The sequence below is a fragment of the Typopeltis vanoorti genome, chromosome 6, assembly GCF_054136105.1.
Source record: "Typopeltis vanoorti isolate ZY-2024b chromosome 6, IOZ_Tvanoo_1.0, whole genome shotgun sequence".
In the NCBI taxonomy this organism is placed as follows: Eukaryota; Metazoa; Arthropoda; class Arachnida; order Uropygi; family Thelyphonidae; genus Typopeltis; species Typopeltis vanoorti.
Window position 1 is genome coordinate 14,524,185 of NC_143554.1, and position 17,232 is coordinate 14,541,416.

A 17,232-nucleotide genomic window follows, 5' to 3' on the forward strand; every position below is an offset into this window, starting at 1 on the left:
TGGCTTCCGATGAGAACTTTAAACCAGTAGAAGAAAGTGAACCTAATATGAATATAGAGGAACAAATTTTAGAACCTCCAACCAATATGCCCAGATGAAAGAAACGCTATGAATACTTCATCATGGTGAGCAACATAGACCAACAAACTTCGAAAGGTATTATATGAGTATGAGCAATTTATTCATGAACTACTATATTCAAATATGCGACAGACAACACTAGATAAGTTTTTAAAATAAATTTTATGTTGTCGCTTATTAAAAATTGTTAATAACAATAAATTGAAATAAATTATGCAATTTTTTATATCCTTTGCTTAATGTTATCAGTTGGTTATTGTTATCGAAAAGCGATTGTTCCAAAGCGATCACAATAAGTGGCGTCTACTGTGTGTGAGTGTGTAGAGAGAGAGGGAGAGGGAGGGAGGAAGGTGACTTCATCTTATAAAAGGCAGTTGATTACTGTTTTTACTTCAAAAGTAAATTTTCTTCTGTTATCCTGGTTGTTAAGATAAGAAATGTATGGATACATAACTTGGACAAACTGGAATATATCCAAGTGAAATCAAACAGCAAACACAGCATCCACATAATGTACCCAATCTAAGATCAGCAAATATTACCACTGTTTGCTGCCCTCAGAGTTATAAAGTGAGCTCAAAATCCACAATAGGTGAAGAATACTTTCACCATGATAAATTTAGTTTAATCCTTTATCCAAGTGTAAGCAAACAAAGTTTGCACCCAAAAATACCTTCAGGTATTTTTGTTGTAAAAATTCAAAATTGTAAAAATACAACTCGTACATCCCTTAGCAATTCAGAGCAAAGGTGGACTAAGCTCCCATCACCCCTTGTCTCAGTATCTCCCATAATGCAAAGCACATCTCCTTGCAGACATATATATTGCTATGCATTAAGGGAAGAGTCACTACCCAGACCGGTTTCGACCTTTATTGAGGTCTCGTCGGTGGGAGGCTGGTTGGCAACTCGTAAGTAAATATGACATCTCCATTGCTTCTGCCTTAGTATCACCACTCTGGGTCTGCCTCCCACTGATGAGAGCTCAATAAAGATCGAAACCGGTCTGGGTAGTGGTCCTTCCCTTAATGCATAGCAATATACATGACTGCAAGGAGATGTGCTTTGCATTATGTCAGATAACGAGACAAGGAGTGATGGGAACTTGGTCCACCTTTGCTACGAGTTACCAAGGGATGTACCACCTTACCCCAGTCCTGAAGATATTTTCAGGAGCAAGCTTTGTTTGCTTACACTTGGATAAAGGATTAAACTAAATTTATTATAGTCTAACCAAGTGCAAAATAAACTTCCAACTTTCACCATGCATACTGACAACTAAAATTATTATTTTTTTACATGTGAATCCTACCAATGAAAGGCTTAAACTATAGTATTAGTATTGTGGGTAGGCTAAGGGCTAGATAATCTGGAAATATTCTTCTAGAAACCAAAATCAAACTTTTTTTTTTCAAGCCACTTCAGGCCTTTAATAAGCAGGGTGCTGATCTTATACCTAAAATACATATGGTGGTTCAGTTATTCTTATTTAATAAAATAATTTTATTTATATATTTCACTACAAAATCAGAAATGCATTTAATGGTTTGAAATCCTCACAACTGTGGAGTGTTTCATATCCATACTTTTACTTTAGCTCTTTCTATTCCAGTGCCCCATATATTCCAATAGGAATATATGTAGCAATGGAATGGAAAGAGTTAAAGAAAGGAAAACATATATATTAGGAAAGCAGCAGGGAAACTAAATAAACAAGGAGAAAAATACACTAAAATTAAATATATATAGAAAAATGAAATCTCTCTCTCTCACACACAGACAAAAGACTAAATGCATTTTTACATACCAGTAAGCATACTTTCATTAACTATGCAATTTCCAGTAATAAGAACTGCATCACATGGCATTATGCAACCATTTGCAGGAATGATAAGAACATCTCCAGGTACTAAACTGTCTGCTTTTATATCCTCATATACTGAAAAAATTTTAATGACTCACATGACATGAATACAGATCAGATAATGATGAAAACTAAAGAAGGTAAATTTAAGACTAGTAAAGAAAGGACCACATGAAAATTAATTAATTTTAAAAAGGCTGGTATAGTTAAAATGTATGGCAAATAATTCTTAAGAATGACACTGCCTCATCTGCAATTTTTTTTTTTTTTGAAGGAATTTTCTTTACCAAATAATATCAATATTCATACAAAATAAATAACGGAAAAAATTCACGTAGAAAGATTATTTAATAGTATAATTTTCGCCTGTGTGTCACAGGCATCTTCAGTACATTAAGCTCAAAATTAAATACTAACTGACAATTCCAAAAAGCGCCACCTAAGTAGCTGGTGTAAGATAACTAAAAAGGTCAATAACTTTCCTTAAAAAAAAAAAAAAAAAAATTAATACAATAAAAAGTTAGAAAAGATTAGCTGATTTGTAAAGTACTATCTCCCATAAAGGGGATAGACGTAAGCCGTCGGATCTGTTTAAGTTAGGAGAATGAAGTAGAGTTTCACATGTTTCTTTATAAAGGCGTTCCATGAGAAACTGACTTTTGTGAAGAACTCTTGTCTTTCTCCAATGAACTCTGTGTCTAGTGAAGATGGCATGTTCAGAAAGTCCAGACTTTTCAAGTTTAAAGTATTCAATATAAGATTGGTGTTCTTCTAGCCGAATAGAGGCAGATCTTCCCGTTTGTCCGAAATAAGATAATCCACAAGAGCACGGAATCTGGTAGACACCTGGATGATTAAGATGTGGAAGCTTGTCCTTAGGAGAAGTGAGAAAGGTGGAGATTTTTCTAAACGGTCAAAAAGCAACAAAAATATTCAGTGGTTTTAAAACTTTTGCTATACGTTCACTGATGCCTTGTACATAAGGGATAGTAATGCGCGTTATTTCCTCTGTGTTTGAAGAGGAAGACATATTAAAACTACTCAAAGTTTGTTTAATGAAGCAATTCTTATAACCATTAGATAGAAACGAAGAAGTTATATATTGTAGTTCTTTCTGTAAAAGATCATCTGTAGAACAAAAAGAGTGGGCCCAATGAACCAGTGTTTTCATAGTTCCTGCCTTTTGACTGGGATGGTGATAAGATTCCGCATGGATATAATGGCCTGTATGAGTCAACAAATATATGAAATAACGCACATTACTATCCCTTATGTACAAGGCATCAGTGAACGTATAGCAAAAGTTTTAAACCACTGAATATTTTTGTTGTTTTTCGACCATTTAGAAAAATCTCCACCTTTCTCACTTCTCCTAAGGACAAGCTTCCACATCTTAATCATCCAGGTGTCTACCAGATTCCGTGCTCTTGTGGATTATCTTATTTCGGACAAACGGGAAGATCTGCCTCTATTCGGCTAGAAGAACACCAATCTTACATTGAATACTTTAAACCTGAAAAGTCTGGACTTTCTGAACATGCCATCTTCACTAGACACAGAGTTCATTGGAGAAAGACAAGAGTTCTTCACAAAAGTCAGTTTCTCATGGAATGCCTTTATAAAGAAACATGTGAAACTCTACTTCATTCTCCTAACTTAAACAGATCCGACGGCATACGTCTATCCCCTTTATGGGAGATAGTACTTTACAAATCAGCTAATCTTTCCTAACTTTTTATTGTATTAATTTTTATTTTATTTATTTTATTTTTAATTAATTTTTTTTTTTTTTTTTAGGAAAGTTATTGACCTTTTCAGTTATTTTACACCGGCTACTTAGGTGGAGCTTTTTGGAATTGTCAGTTAGTGTTTAATTTTGAGCTTAATGTACTGAAGATGCCTGTGACACACAGGCGAAAATTATACTATTAAATAATCTTTCTACGTGAGTTTTTTCCATTATTTATTTTGTATCGAAATGTCTACTCACGGTTTACCTCTTTTAAAATCAATATTCTTGTCTTGAGCAGAAAAGGATAATATGTTTTTTGGAGACTGAGGAAGTAAGATGTAATGTGATGTGACACCAAACGGTGAATAAGCATCACTGTTAAGTGATTTCCTAGTACCACCAATTTAATCATTTTTAAAAGTAATTATTTCAGACATCTAGAATATCCCTCTCTACAGTTTTATATTTATTATCTGATTCCTTCTGTGGTGCAATTTCTAAACCTTCGTGTTTGAGAAAATATCACAGTATTTATCTTCTAAAGTCTTTTATTTAGTTACTTTTTTAAATGCTTAAGCTTTCCTATATATTTTTTCTATCACTTCCTAAGTGAAATTTAAATATGAATAAAGTAACCTGGGCTATGAGGCCAGTGTATTAAGTATGCTAATTAAAAATGATCTTCTGATCAGTTTAACTACTGTATAAGATGGAAAAAACCCTGCGAGTTCTGGAAGGAAAACACTGCTAACTCTATGTGATATCGACTAACTTACATCATTCTTTAGGAACACACTTTGAGTTATAAATCAGAACTCAACTTTTAATAACACTTGTTTTCCTGAAGTGCCTATTTAACTTCATTAGTAAAGACTATAATTTTTCTACCCCTGCACAAAACTTTGCTACATGCTTGCCTATCTCAACCAATAATCATTTTCTTCAGATTTTAATAACATCATTTCTTCTTCAGTTTTTTTATTTGATTTATTAATAATAATAATTATTATTATTATAAATATATATATACATAAAGAGATTTAATGACTAAAACCGAGAATAATTGTAAGGCTTTAATGATATAAAATACTATATATTTTATATCATTAAAGCCTTACAATTATTCTCGGTTTTAGTCATTAAATCTCTTTATAAAAATGTATCAAAACAACCGAGTCAATGTTCCTGAATGCATATATATATATATATATATCTACTCTATAATACAAAATGATAAGCTTTTTTGTAACGTTTTTATGTCACGTTTTTTGTCAAGTTATTTGAAACTCAGGGCTACCCTGTGTCGAGTCTACAAAATTCGAGTAATCAGAATTCAAAGAGAACAGGCCTACCAGTCCGGAACTCGTGGGGGTTGGGTGCCGTAAGCTCCGGGGGGGGGGGGGGGGGCAACGTAGCCGTCAGAGCCCCCTAATATATATATATATATATATAATTATACATATTACAAATAATATTATTATTATTTGAGACTTTCAGGAAGTAAAGGACTCATCAAGGGAGGCTATAAATCACCCAAACTAGCTATCATATCTTCTCTTAAATTCATTCACACTAGATGCACTTGCTATTCCTAAGGACAAATTATTCCACTCACTCACTGCTCTCTGGGAGAAAAACTTAGCTCTTCCCCCTTTCTTGACTACAAACAAAGTTAACTTCCATGGATACCCCATGTTCTCTCCCCACCTTCCACATAACAAAAAATTTCATCAGTTGATATCCTATAACACCCATTCAAGTTTATAAACCTCTATCAATAAATTCCTCTTCTTTCTTATCATGAGATTTCTCTTCTACCAAATCAGTGTTTGGTAAATTAAGGCTAAACTGGCGATGCATTTCTTCGTCACCCTGCAACTCAGCCACCAGGTCTCTAGACATACCCACCATATATTTCATTCTGTTAACCTCCACTTCACACCAGATAGACTCAAGCTCACTGCTACATGGGACATTGTTACCATCAGTGTTTTCTTGTGTTTCTACCCTAGCTGGACTTAAGTCATCTCTTCTGTCATTCCCAAAACTAATATACCCATTACACTTGATCTCACTTACCATATCTGATTCTGATAGTCATGTTTCACTAATGCCAACAAACTTAGGCTACATCGTATTCAATACAGCAACGAACTCTCCCTTTGTTTCTGATGCTCCTGGCATTTGTGTATAGACATAATAAATTACCACCTAGCCTATTCTTATAACATGACACTTGAATCCGAATGTCAATCTTAGGTCACATCGTATTCAATAAAGCAATGTACTCAACCCCTTTGTTTCTAATGCTCCTGGCATTTGTGTATAGACAATAAATTACCACCGAGCCTATTCTTATAATTAGATATGCAGTTTATTTGGTCTTGTTCTAAAATTTTCCCTTTTTCCTCCCCAGACATACACCCTCTATCCAGAGGGTGTATGTCTGGGTGTATTCAAAAAGAAACTGAACTTTTTGAAAACAGAAGAAACTAGTGGTGCCACCTGTTGTATATCGAAAGCGGCAACCTTCATTAGTGTTGTGTCAACTGTTTATGACATTTGTTTCATTAGAAGCCAAGTTATAGTGCCAAGAATGAGAGTGTGTTTTGATGAACGGTCAGAAAATGAGTTTCAAACAGAGAGCTGCGATTAACTTTTGTGTTAAACTTTTTAAAAGTTTTACCGAAACAAATCAAATGCTTCAAAAAGCATACGGTAATGACTGCTTATCCCGTACTCAAGTTTATAAGTGGTTTAAGCAATTTCAAAGTAGTCGTGACACGCTTAAGGATGATGAAAAGCTGGGCCATCCAGAAACTGGACTGAGCGAAGTTGACATCCAAAAAGTGCATGATTTCATCAAAGAAAAACCAAAATCATCCATGAGATTGATTGAAGATGAATTAGGGATTCCAAAATCAACTGTGCACAGCAATTTGACTGAGAGTTTGGACCTTCGTAAATTGAATTCGCGATTTGTTCCCAACAAGTTGACTGACTACCAAAAAATGTAGAGAATTGAACACTGCAAGGACCTCATTAAAACTGTTCGTAAGGACTCAAACTTCCTTGAAACGATCTTTACTGGTGAAGAAATGGGTGTTTTGAGTATGAGCCAGAAACTAAGTGCCAGAGTGCTGAGTGAAGACCATCAGAAGAGGGGCATCCGAAAAAAAAGTCGCTTGGAGAAGTCAAAAGTAAAAAGGGACAAACAAATCAAACATTGCTGATTTGTTTGTCCCTTGTCCCTGCCCTGCGCTGCGCTGATCTGTTCATGAAAAAACTAGAAGCTGACATCCTTTCCAAAGTAAATCCACCACTGGTTTGGTGAAGATAAGTAGATGATGTTTTCATTAATTGGAAAGACACAGAAAATACTTTAGTTGATTTTCTTATAAATTCCTTCCACCAAAAAATACAGTTCATGTTGGAGCTGGAAAAGAATAATCAATTGCCTTTTCTAGATAGACTAAAAAAAAACAAGAGAATGGACAAATCCAGCTCACAATCTATCGAAAACCTACAGACACTGAACGTTACCTGTACATCAAATCGTCTCACAATTTTGTGCAAAAACTCAACATAATACATATGCTTAAAAATAGAGCAACCAATATTATCTCAGAAGAAAAAAGATCTCCTTGATGAACTCACTCTCATATCTCAAACACTAGTAAACAATGGTTACCCAAAAAATATAATCAAAAAGATTTTGAAAGTTTATTTTTCACTTGGTTAGAGTATAATAAATTTAGTTTAATCCTTTATCCAAGTGTGAGCAAACAAAGTTTGTGCCTGAAAGTATCTTCAGGACTGGGGTAAGGTGGTACAACTCCAGGGCACTCCTTGCAAAGGTGGAGCAAGCTACCAACACTCCTATCTCAGTATCTCCCATAATGCAAAACACATCTCCTTGCGGATATGTCTAATGTTATGCATTAAGGGAAGGGCCACAACCCAGACTAGTTTTGACCTTTGTTGAGGTCTCTTCAGTGGGAGCCAGGCCCAAGTGGAGATACCAGGTTTTAGCATTAGCAGGTCAACTCTACCTATAGGAGTTGCCAAATGGTGTGCCACCCTTTTTTAATAAATTACTCTGGATTTAGAGAAAGATGTTGAAAGTTTATTTTTCACTTGGTTAGAGTATAATAAATTTAGTTTAATCCTTTATCCAAGTGTGGATAAAGAATTAAAGGATTGTACCACCTTACCCCAGTCCTGAAGATACTTTCAGGCACAAACTTTGTTTGCTCACACTTGGATAAAGGATTAAACTAAATTTATCATAATCAAAAAGATTCTTCATAGGAACCCTCCACAGCTACAACCTCCTGTCACACAACATACATCGTTCATCGTCATCCCCCAGTTTCAACAAAATTAGCCAAACTCATGAGATCTTTCATCAGAGTTGCTCTCAAACTGGTCAAAACTATACCCCACATTTTGAGATCTCCTAAGGACATTAATGCCTTCTTCAAACATGCAACATCATAGGCCAAATATCATGAGGCCTGGAAATTCGAAAAAAAGAACATATACGGGATGTGAACAACAACAGAACAGACACTTCAGGATTAGCCCATCACTTCTCAATCTCTAACCACACCACTGATTGGGATAACAGTTCCATGCCTTATATAGAAGAAGATTTAAGTTAAGGAGATAATAAATCCCTCATTATTTTAAAGCTGAATAAGAAACTCGAAGATTGAAATCTAAGAGTTTCATGCCGAAGAACGTTCGGCGAGTCCAAACGTGAGTCAACACTTGGTAGCACAACACTAGGGCAACTCGGAGCAAAGGTGGAGCAAGTTTCGATGACTGTCCTTAATATTTTCTCATAATGTAAAACGCAGCTCCTAGGAGATGTATTACTGTTTTACATTATAAGGGAAGGTCACTACCCAGACTGGTTTTGACCTATATTGAGGTCTCATCAGTGAGTAGGTAGACCTGGTTAATACCAAGGTTTAAGTGAACAGAACTTACATACTTTACTATACGACTTGTGCACCCATATATTATTACTACAATTAAGAGCCAAGAGGCTATTCTTTTCGACTTTTATACCACCATACTTCAGCATTTCTGGTCGAATATCATCTACTCCTGCTGCCTTTCCACATTTCAAGCCTTTGATGGCTTTTCTACTTCAAGTATGGATATGTATTCCTGAGTGTTTTTTACCACTGTGCTCTCATCATTGCTTGTTTCATTTAGCAGTTTTTCAAAGTAATTACTCCATACTTCAAGGATATCTTTTTCTCCTGTTTTCATGTAACCTTAGTCATCTCTAATTCCTTTTACAGCACTCTTTCCTCCATTTCTAAGCTTCTTCAACAACCTCCAGAATATTTTGGCACATTCTTGTTATTTATTTTCTATGTTCTTGATAAAGTCCTCCCATTACTTTTGTTTAGCCAGTTTTACACAGTGTTTATCTTTCTTACATTTGTCTCTGTATCCTCTAAGAGCACAAGCTGACTTATTTGCCAGGAGCTTTTGATATGCTTTCTTCTTTTCTTTCACTGCCTCTTTAGCTTCCTGTGTCCATCGTGGACTTCTGATTTTTCTATCCTTGAAGATAATCTCACCACACGCCTCTCTGGCTGAATCAATAAGGTTATCTTCAAGGCTTGCCACCGAATCTCCAAGGTTTGATTCCTGTTCTCTTTCATTTTTTCTTCAATAATTTTTGTGTATTTTAGTCTACAGTTTACATCTGAGAGCTGTTCAACTTTTATTTGTTTTAAAACTTTCTTACATGTTATTCTTTTCAATATGAAATTCAGTATTATCCTGCTCAAGACTAAATAGTGATCATTCCAATTTCAAATTCTCTGTACACTCTGGTGTCCTGCACCAGGGAGAAAACATCACTATCAACAATAACATAGTCAATGAGACTTATCTTATTCCTTGCCTCTTCTCTCCATGTGAATATGTGCACATTTTTATGTTGGAACAGGGTGTTAGTAATAACCAGTCCATGTCCTGAGCAGAAATCCAACAGGTATTTGCCATTATTATTAGCTTTGCTCTTTTCTCCAAATTTTCCCCAAAATATTTTTGTATGTCTGACAATCATTTCCTACTCTGCTATTTAGTTCCCCAACAATGACCAACTTTTCCTTTTTCATTGTGTTAGTTGCTTTCTCTAAAAGCCTCAAAAAATTCCTCCACTTCTACCTTAGTAGAACAGAAGGTTCTACTAAGGTAGAAGTGGAGGAGTTCTTAGGTCCCACAGAAGGTTCTACTGTGGTAGAACCTTCTGTGGGACCATAGGCACAAATAAGTCTCACTGTCCAGTTCACCATTCTCATATTTGCCCACATCACTCTACTTGAGACAGCCTGCAATTCAAGAAGATTAGCCTCGTATTTTGTGTTGAATACTATGGCTACTCCATCTTTTCCTTGAGTGTCATTGTCTGAATATAACATTTTGTATTTATAGCTCATAAAGATCTCACCAGTTTTTGTCTTTTTTGTATCAGTCATCCCAATTATGTCGATCTGGTACTTATCTAATTCCTCAGCTAGCTCCATTTCTTTGCTATTCAGGCTTCTTATGTTGATAGTACTGAAATGTTAACTCTGGTGATGTAAAGTTCGGGTGTGTTTTCAGATTTGTTCCAGTAGCTGACTTTTCGCTGTTTGCCCTGGTTCCCTGGCAAAAACAACGGGGGGGGGGGGGGGCTTGTTTAACCAGGTGACACCCCAGCCAGTGTGAAATTTTGTCATGTTGTATCATCATTTTGTATATTGGTTTAAGCCAATAAAAATACAATTTTGTTGGCTAAATCCCAAATTGCCAGCCCATCCTCATCCATTCAGTATCCAAGTAGATACCCAACAGGGTGTACCATGAGAAGGTGAGGATTGGACATTAGGTCAAAGGTCCTAGTCGGTTCTCCACATTCCCTTAAAGCTATGTGGAGGTCTCCTCGCAGTTATACAGCTTTGACCCTTAAGCACTCCATGACAGGATTATGGTAGTAAAATTGAACGCTGAATCTGGACATAACAATAACACAGGTATATATTCCAACAATTGACCATTCAGATGAGGAAATAGAGGAAATGTACGAACAATTACAAGAATTAATTAAGGAAGAAAAAAGGAAATATGATTATAATGGGAGACTGGAATGGAGTTATGGGAGAAGAAGAGGATGGGAGTGTAGGAGGAAGATAAAGACTAGGTAATAGAAATGAGAGAGGGGAAAGGTTAGTGGAATTCTGTAAAGAAAATAAGCTAATAATTAAGAATAGTTGGTTTAAAAAATCTAAGAGAAGATATACACATGGAAAAAACAGGAGATATGGAAAGGCATCAAATTGATTACATTATAGTAAAACAAAGATACAAGAATAGTATAAAAAATGCATGCACATATCCTGGAGCTGATATTTACTCTGACTACAACCTACTATTCATAGAAATAAACGTGAAACAAAAGAAAATAAAAGAAGCTATGAAAAGGAAAAAATGGAACTTAGAGAAATTAAAAAATCAGAGGGATTTAGAAATCGATTGGAGAAAGAATTAGATGAAACAAGTTTTGTCAAAACTGAAGATCCAGAAAAGAAATGGGAACAAGTTAAAGAGAAAATAAAGAAGATTGAAGAAGAATAAATTGGATATGTAAGAGGCAAAAGAATAAAAAAACCTTGGATAACTAATGAGATGATTTCTCTAATGAAAGAAAATAGAAAATGGAAAAAAAAAATAAAGACACCCCAGAAGGGGTGTCTTTATTTTTACAATATATTTGTACAATATAGAACCCTGAATGACGAACTGAAAAGGGAAGCAGAAAGAAGTAGAGAAGATTGGCTTAAAAAACAATGTGAAGAAATGGAAAATTATGAGAGAGTGGGAAGGTATTATGTTTTGGTATGAAAGTAAGACGGTATTATTATTATTATTATTATTATTATTACCACGGGCTACTCCAGGAGTCCTTAGACTCATCGAGGGAGGCCCTAAACATCATGTTCACACAACTGTTCAACATTCTCACAATATCTATCATACCTTGCCTTGAACTCGCTCACTGTCATAGCACCCACAACAGACTCTGGCAGCTTATTCCATTCATTTATCACTCTAAAAGCAAAGAACCCAGCTCTAACACCCCTGCTAACCAAGCTCTTGCCCAGCTTCCATGGGTGTCCCCTAGTTCTCCCACCACCAGTCCTGATCTCAAAAATATCATCTGAATTAATCCTATAGAATCCTTTTAGCAATTTGAATGTCTCAATCATATCTCCCCTCTTCCGCCTATCAACTAGTTTCTGCAACCCACAAATCCTCAACCTGTTCTCATATGGTTCATTCCATAGACCTGCTATCATCTTAGTCACTTGCCTCTGGATCCTCTCCACCTCCTCCCCATCAAGAAGGAACCGAGGTGACCAAATCTGGGCACAGTAGTCGAGATGAGGTCTTATCAAGGCTCGGTACAGAGGTACAATAACTTGCTTGTCCCTGCTCGTCAAGGTATTTTTCAACAACCAAGAGAGTTGATGAGCTGATTTAGCTACTTTTGCAATGTGCCCCCTAAACTTCATCTCCCTATCCACCAACACTCCCAAGTCCCTGGCCTCATCAATCTCTTGGAGTACAGTTCCACCAATGTGGTATACTGCTGCTAATTTTTTCACTCCAAAATGCATAACCTTACATTTTGTCACATTAAATTGACATCCATTCTCCTTAGTCCAGAACTCCAATCTATCTAAGTCATCTTGCAAGACTTTGACATCTTCTGCGTTCACTATCGCCCTACCCAACTTTGCATCATCAGCGAACAAATGAACTGTCCCACTTAGACCCTTCCCTATATCGTTAATGAACAGATTAAACAGCAGTGGTCCAAGAACAGAACCCTGTGGCACACCACTAGTCACAGGCCGTCTTTCGGACTCTACCCCTGAATAAACTACTCTTTGATATCTCTCCATCAACCACCCAGCTATCCATCTCACCAACCCTATATCCATTCCCATATGTTGTAGTTTGCGGATGAGAATTCCATGTGGTATCCTGTCAAACGCCTTTGCCAGGTCCAGCAGTATCACTGTAAACCCATTTCCCTTATCCAGTTCAGCCGTCACCTTGTTATAAAACTTGAGCAAGTTACTGAGGCATGATCTACCCTTCACAAAGCCATGCTGTCCTCTGTACAGTATCTCATTTTCATCAATCCATTCCTGTATTTTTCCCTTGACTACTTTCTCCAAGACCTTGACAACGACTCCTGATATGCTGATCGGTCGGTAATTTGCAACCATAGTCTTGGATCCTCCTTTATGCAGTGAAACTATTTTCCCCTCTTTCCACTCCTTTGGGACTAAGCCAGACTCGAGACTCAGATTAAACAACATGGTGAAGGGCACTGATAATTCATTAGCCGCTTCATGCAAGACCCGTGCCGGTATACCATCCAATCCCACAGATGTATTCACATTAAGGTTCTGTAATAGACTTTTCACATCCCCTTCATTCATCACAATTCCCGTATAAACTAATGGTTCCTTCATTTTTTCAACGTCACCACCTGGATGATATACTTTTGCATTAGTTATATTAGTATGTAAAAGTAAAAAGCATGAATAACAAAAGAAATGGAATTCGAGCTAGACACATAGAAAATAAGAATGGAGAAATCATAACTGAAGAAGATAAAATCCTAATGAGATGGAAGAAATATACTGAAGATCTACATAACAAGGAAAATAGACCAAATGAGTTGCCATTAGAAGATATAAAGAAGGTAGATCAAGGTGATCTAGGCCCAGAGATTTTTGAAGACAGAAGTAGAAATGGCCATTAAAGAACTAAAATGTGGAAAGGCAGAAGGAATAGATGAAATACCTGCAGAATTCCTGAAACAACTTCAGAAGAAAAGAACTGAAGAAATAACCAAAATTAATAAATTTAATTTATAACAAAGGAGAATTACCAAAAGATTTTATGACCTTAATATTTATACCTATCAAAGAAAAGTAATGCAATGAACTGCAAGGATTTTAGAACAACAAGCCTCATTTCCCATACATCAAAAATACTTATGAGAATCTTAACATGAAGAATTGCATCTAAGGTGGAAGAATTTCTTGGAGAAGATCAGTTTGGTTTCAGGAAGGGTAGGAGAACAAGAGATGCGATTGGACTGTTAAGAATAGTAAGTGAATAAAGGAGTTAATATCTGTTATGTAGATTTTGAAAAAGCTCTGTAAAATGGGATAAGATGGTAGAAGTAATGGAAAAGATTGGTATAGATTGGAAAGACAGAAGGCTAATTATTTCACTATATATGGGACAAACTGCCATGGTGAGAGACATATATAGTACAACAGAACTAGGTATCATTGGACGAAGAGTAAGACAAGGCTATTCTCTGTCACCAGTTTTGTTTAACATGTATTCTGAAGCAATGTGAAAAGAAGCAAGAATTCAGAAGAAGGAATAAAGATTGGAAGTAGACAAATATTTGCAATAAGATATGCAGATGACAAGGCATTATTATCAAATACTGAAACAGGCCTTTAACATCTATTGAACAGATTACTGGAATCCTGTATCAATTATGGAATGAAAATTAACATAAGAAAAACAAAGGTAATAAACATATCAAGGAAAGAGGCAAATATGGATATCAAAATAAATGTGAAAAAAAATTGAATCAAGTAAAAACATTTAAATATCTAGGAAGTGTGATTAGGAGTGATGGAAGATGTAAAAGTGACATAAAAGCAAGAATAGTAATGGGAAGAGATGCCTTTAATGAAAACGAATTTATTCAGAAGTAAAATGGATAGAAATCTAAAGAAAAGTCTAATAAAATGTTATCTGTGGAGTGTTGCCCTCTATGCAGCTGAAACTTGGACATTGAAGAAGAAAGAAATTATTAAGATTTTGGAAAGCTTTGAGATGTGGATTTGGAGAAGGATGGAAAATATCAAATGGACAGATAAAATAACTAATGAAGAGGTCTTAAAAAGAGTAGAAATCTGTTAAGGAGGATAAAAAGAAGAAAGGGAAACTGGATCGGACATATTCTGAGAGGGAATGGAATCATCAGAGATGCCATCGAAGGAAAAATAGACGGAAAAGACCCAGAGGAAGAGTAAGGAAAACAATGCTAGATGACATGCTAAATGGAGACAGGTACACAACCTTGAAAGAGAAGGCTCAGAACAAAAGAGAGTGGAAGGAAAGTTTTTGCTACTAAGAGAAAAACCTGCTCAATTGCAGAATACTCAAGAAGAAGACTATATTAGTGAGCTAAGGATTAGATAATCAGGAATCTGCTCTAGACAACAATCATGGTTTTTCATGCTATTTCAGGTCTCCAATAAGTCAGGATGGTAGTAGCCTCACACCAGATGATGAAGTTCATTTACCTCCCAGACATTAAACAAACATCAATGCTTCTAGTTGAATCTGAATTCAGTGAGTGGGTATGCTATCCACTTGATCAACTATGCCTGGCACAAATATATGTTTGCATACATTTCTGCCAGCATAGTTGACCAATCTGTAAATCACAAATTTGTTCCCCACCCATCAACTCTTTCACTCTATATTTGTATACTTATATCTATATTTTACACCAGAAAGCAGGAAAACTGTTCACTTTAAAGAGAAAATAAGTGAATAGTCTTTACACTTATTTTCTCTTTACACTGTGCTATTTATTTAGATCCTGCTCAAAACCAGACAATAATCACTACTTCAACAACCTTTGCAAATTCTCGTATCTTGGACCAAACTAAAACATTACTATAAGCTATGATGTAACTTAAGTTTCCTGTATGTTCTCTACAAATGAACTTATGTGTATTTTTGTACTACTAAAACATGGGACCATAAATTTTTACTATAAAAAAACTCATAAGGATACAGGAATAGTTATTGTGGACTGCTACAGTGAATTCATTTTAGCACAGCACTGTACCTATGTTATTGACAATGTATGTTAATGAAAGTAGAATGTATCAATAATGACTAATACATGTCAAGAGCAGAAATGCATCATATATTTGGCATTACTATTAGGTCTGTCTTTTCCCCTTCCACATTTCTTATCGTACTACAAGAAAATTTTTCTTTATTTTTTTTTGTCAAGAACTCTTTCTAATGACTAAAAGAATTTTTTTTTTTAAATTTTCCACTTGAAGTAAGTTACATAATGCTTCTTAAAACTGTGCAAGAAATCATTTTATATTAATTATTTAGAAGGATTTCACCTATTTTTCTCCTCTTTATCTTGGTAACACCAATTATTTCCATATGGTATTTCTGTAGCTCTGCTAGCTTTACTATTTTTTTTCCACTGATGCTCTATATGTTGATAGTGATTCATTTTCAGTAAACTTAATTGTTCTAGTAGATGATTTATAACTCATTTGTTATAGCAAGAGTCTTGTTTAATCAGGTAATGTGACATTTGTCATTACATGACCTTTGATTATGTTGTACTATCATAACATATGCATTATTTAGGCCAATGTATAATACAATTGATCAGTTAAGTTTCAAACTGTAAGCTCATTATCATTCATCCAGTATTTAACCTGCTCCCATTTCAACCACTTACATATCTTTACATGTATCCTTATTTTTTGAATTCTTTATTTCACTGATATTTTCTGGGTAATTAATGTTAAAATCAGTCACAAATGAGAAAATAAATCTGGGCAATAAAGAAGTCAATGACACAACTTTTCTAAAATGTATGCAGATTTGCAATATTTATATATGTGGAATAATACCATGTAGATATTATTTTTAACATCTATACCTTCTTCTTCTATAACTATTTTTTATGAAGCAGTTTATGAATGATACCTTATTTCTTAGAATGATGGTAAAAGTGATCTTATATGGGTAGATTTTCTGTAAATTCAGGAAAATAAATTTACCTGATTTCAGTGAATTAGCATATCAAGGAAAAAACAAACAACTAAGATTGTCTGTTTTTATTGATAAATTTTACTCTTAAGCTCTGCTCAGGTTCAGGACTAGAATGAAATTTTTTGGAGCAGGAAAATTTCACTGCTTATATATATATATATATATATGAAATGAATGATTATCATTATAATGTTTCTTTCCTAGAAGAGGAATGATACAGAATAGAGATGCAACACTCTGTACACTGCAAAGTGGCATATTTTTTTGAAGACCAGAGCTAATTTATGTTAATTACTGATCTGAAAAGGTACTAGTTATGTCATGATACAAAACAACATTGTCCCCTTTTTGGTTTCCACAAAAATGGGGGATCCTTTTACACATCCAAGTTTATGAGAAAAATCATTCTATGATTCAGCTGCAGCAACTTTCCCCTATCAGCAAGTAGAGAAATTAAAATGATTTCAATGTTGCATGTATGACCTCTTCACCATATGCACAATACCAGCTGAAGAAAATAATAACTACACCTATTCACAGACTGCATGCACAATCCACTGCAAACTCATTTTCTGAACAATGACAGTTTCAGCATTAATGACAAGACCATTTTAATATTTAAT

General features: G+C 35.2%; 1 protein-coding gene across 4 annotated transcripts in view; it reads right to left on the bottom strand.

Moving 5' to 3' along the window:
- LOC150105306 (polyamine-transporting ATPase 13A3-like) overlaps window positions 1–17,232 on the bottom strand; it is a 479,234-nt gene that overhangs the window by 298,280 nt on the left and 163,722 nt on the right. For all 4 annotated transcript variants that reach the window (XM_090394686.1, XM_090394683.1, XM_090394684.1 and 1 more), the window contains one exon: window positions 1,888–2,019. In XM_090394686.1, the coding sequence (XP_090250812.1) occupies window positions 1,888–2,019 (132 nt within the window). The remainder of the gene's footprint in view (window positions 1–1,887; window positions 2,020–17,232) is intronic.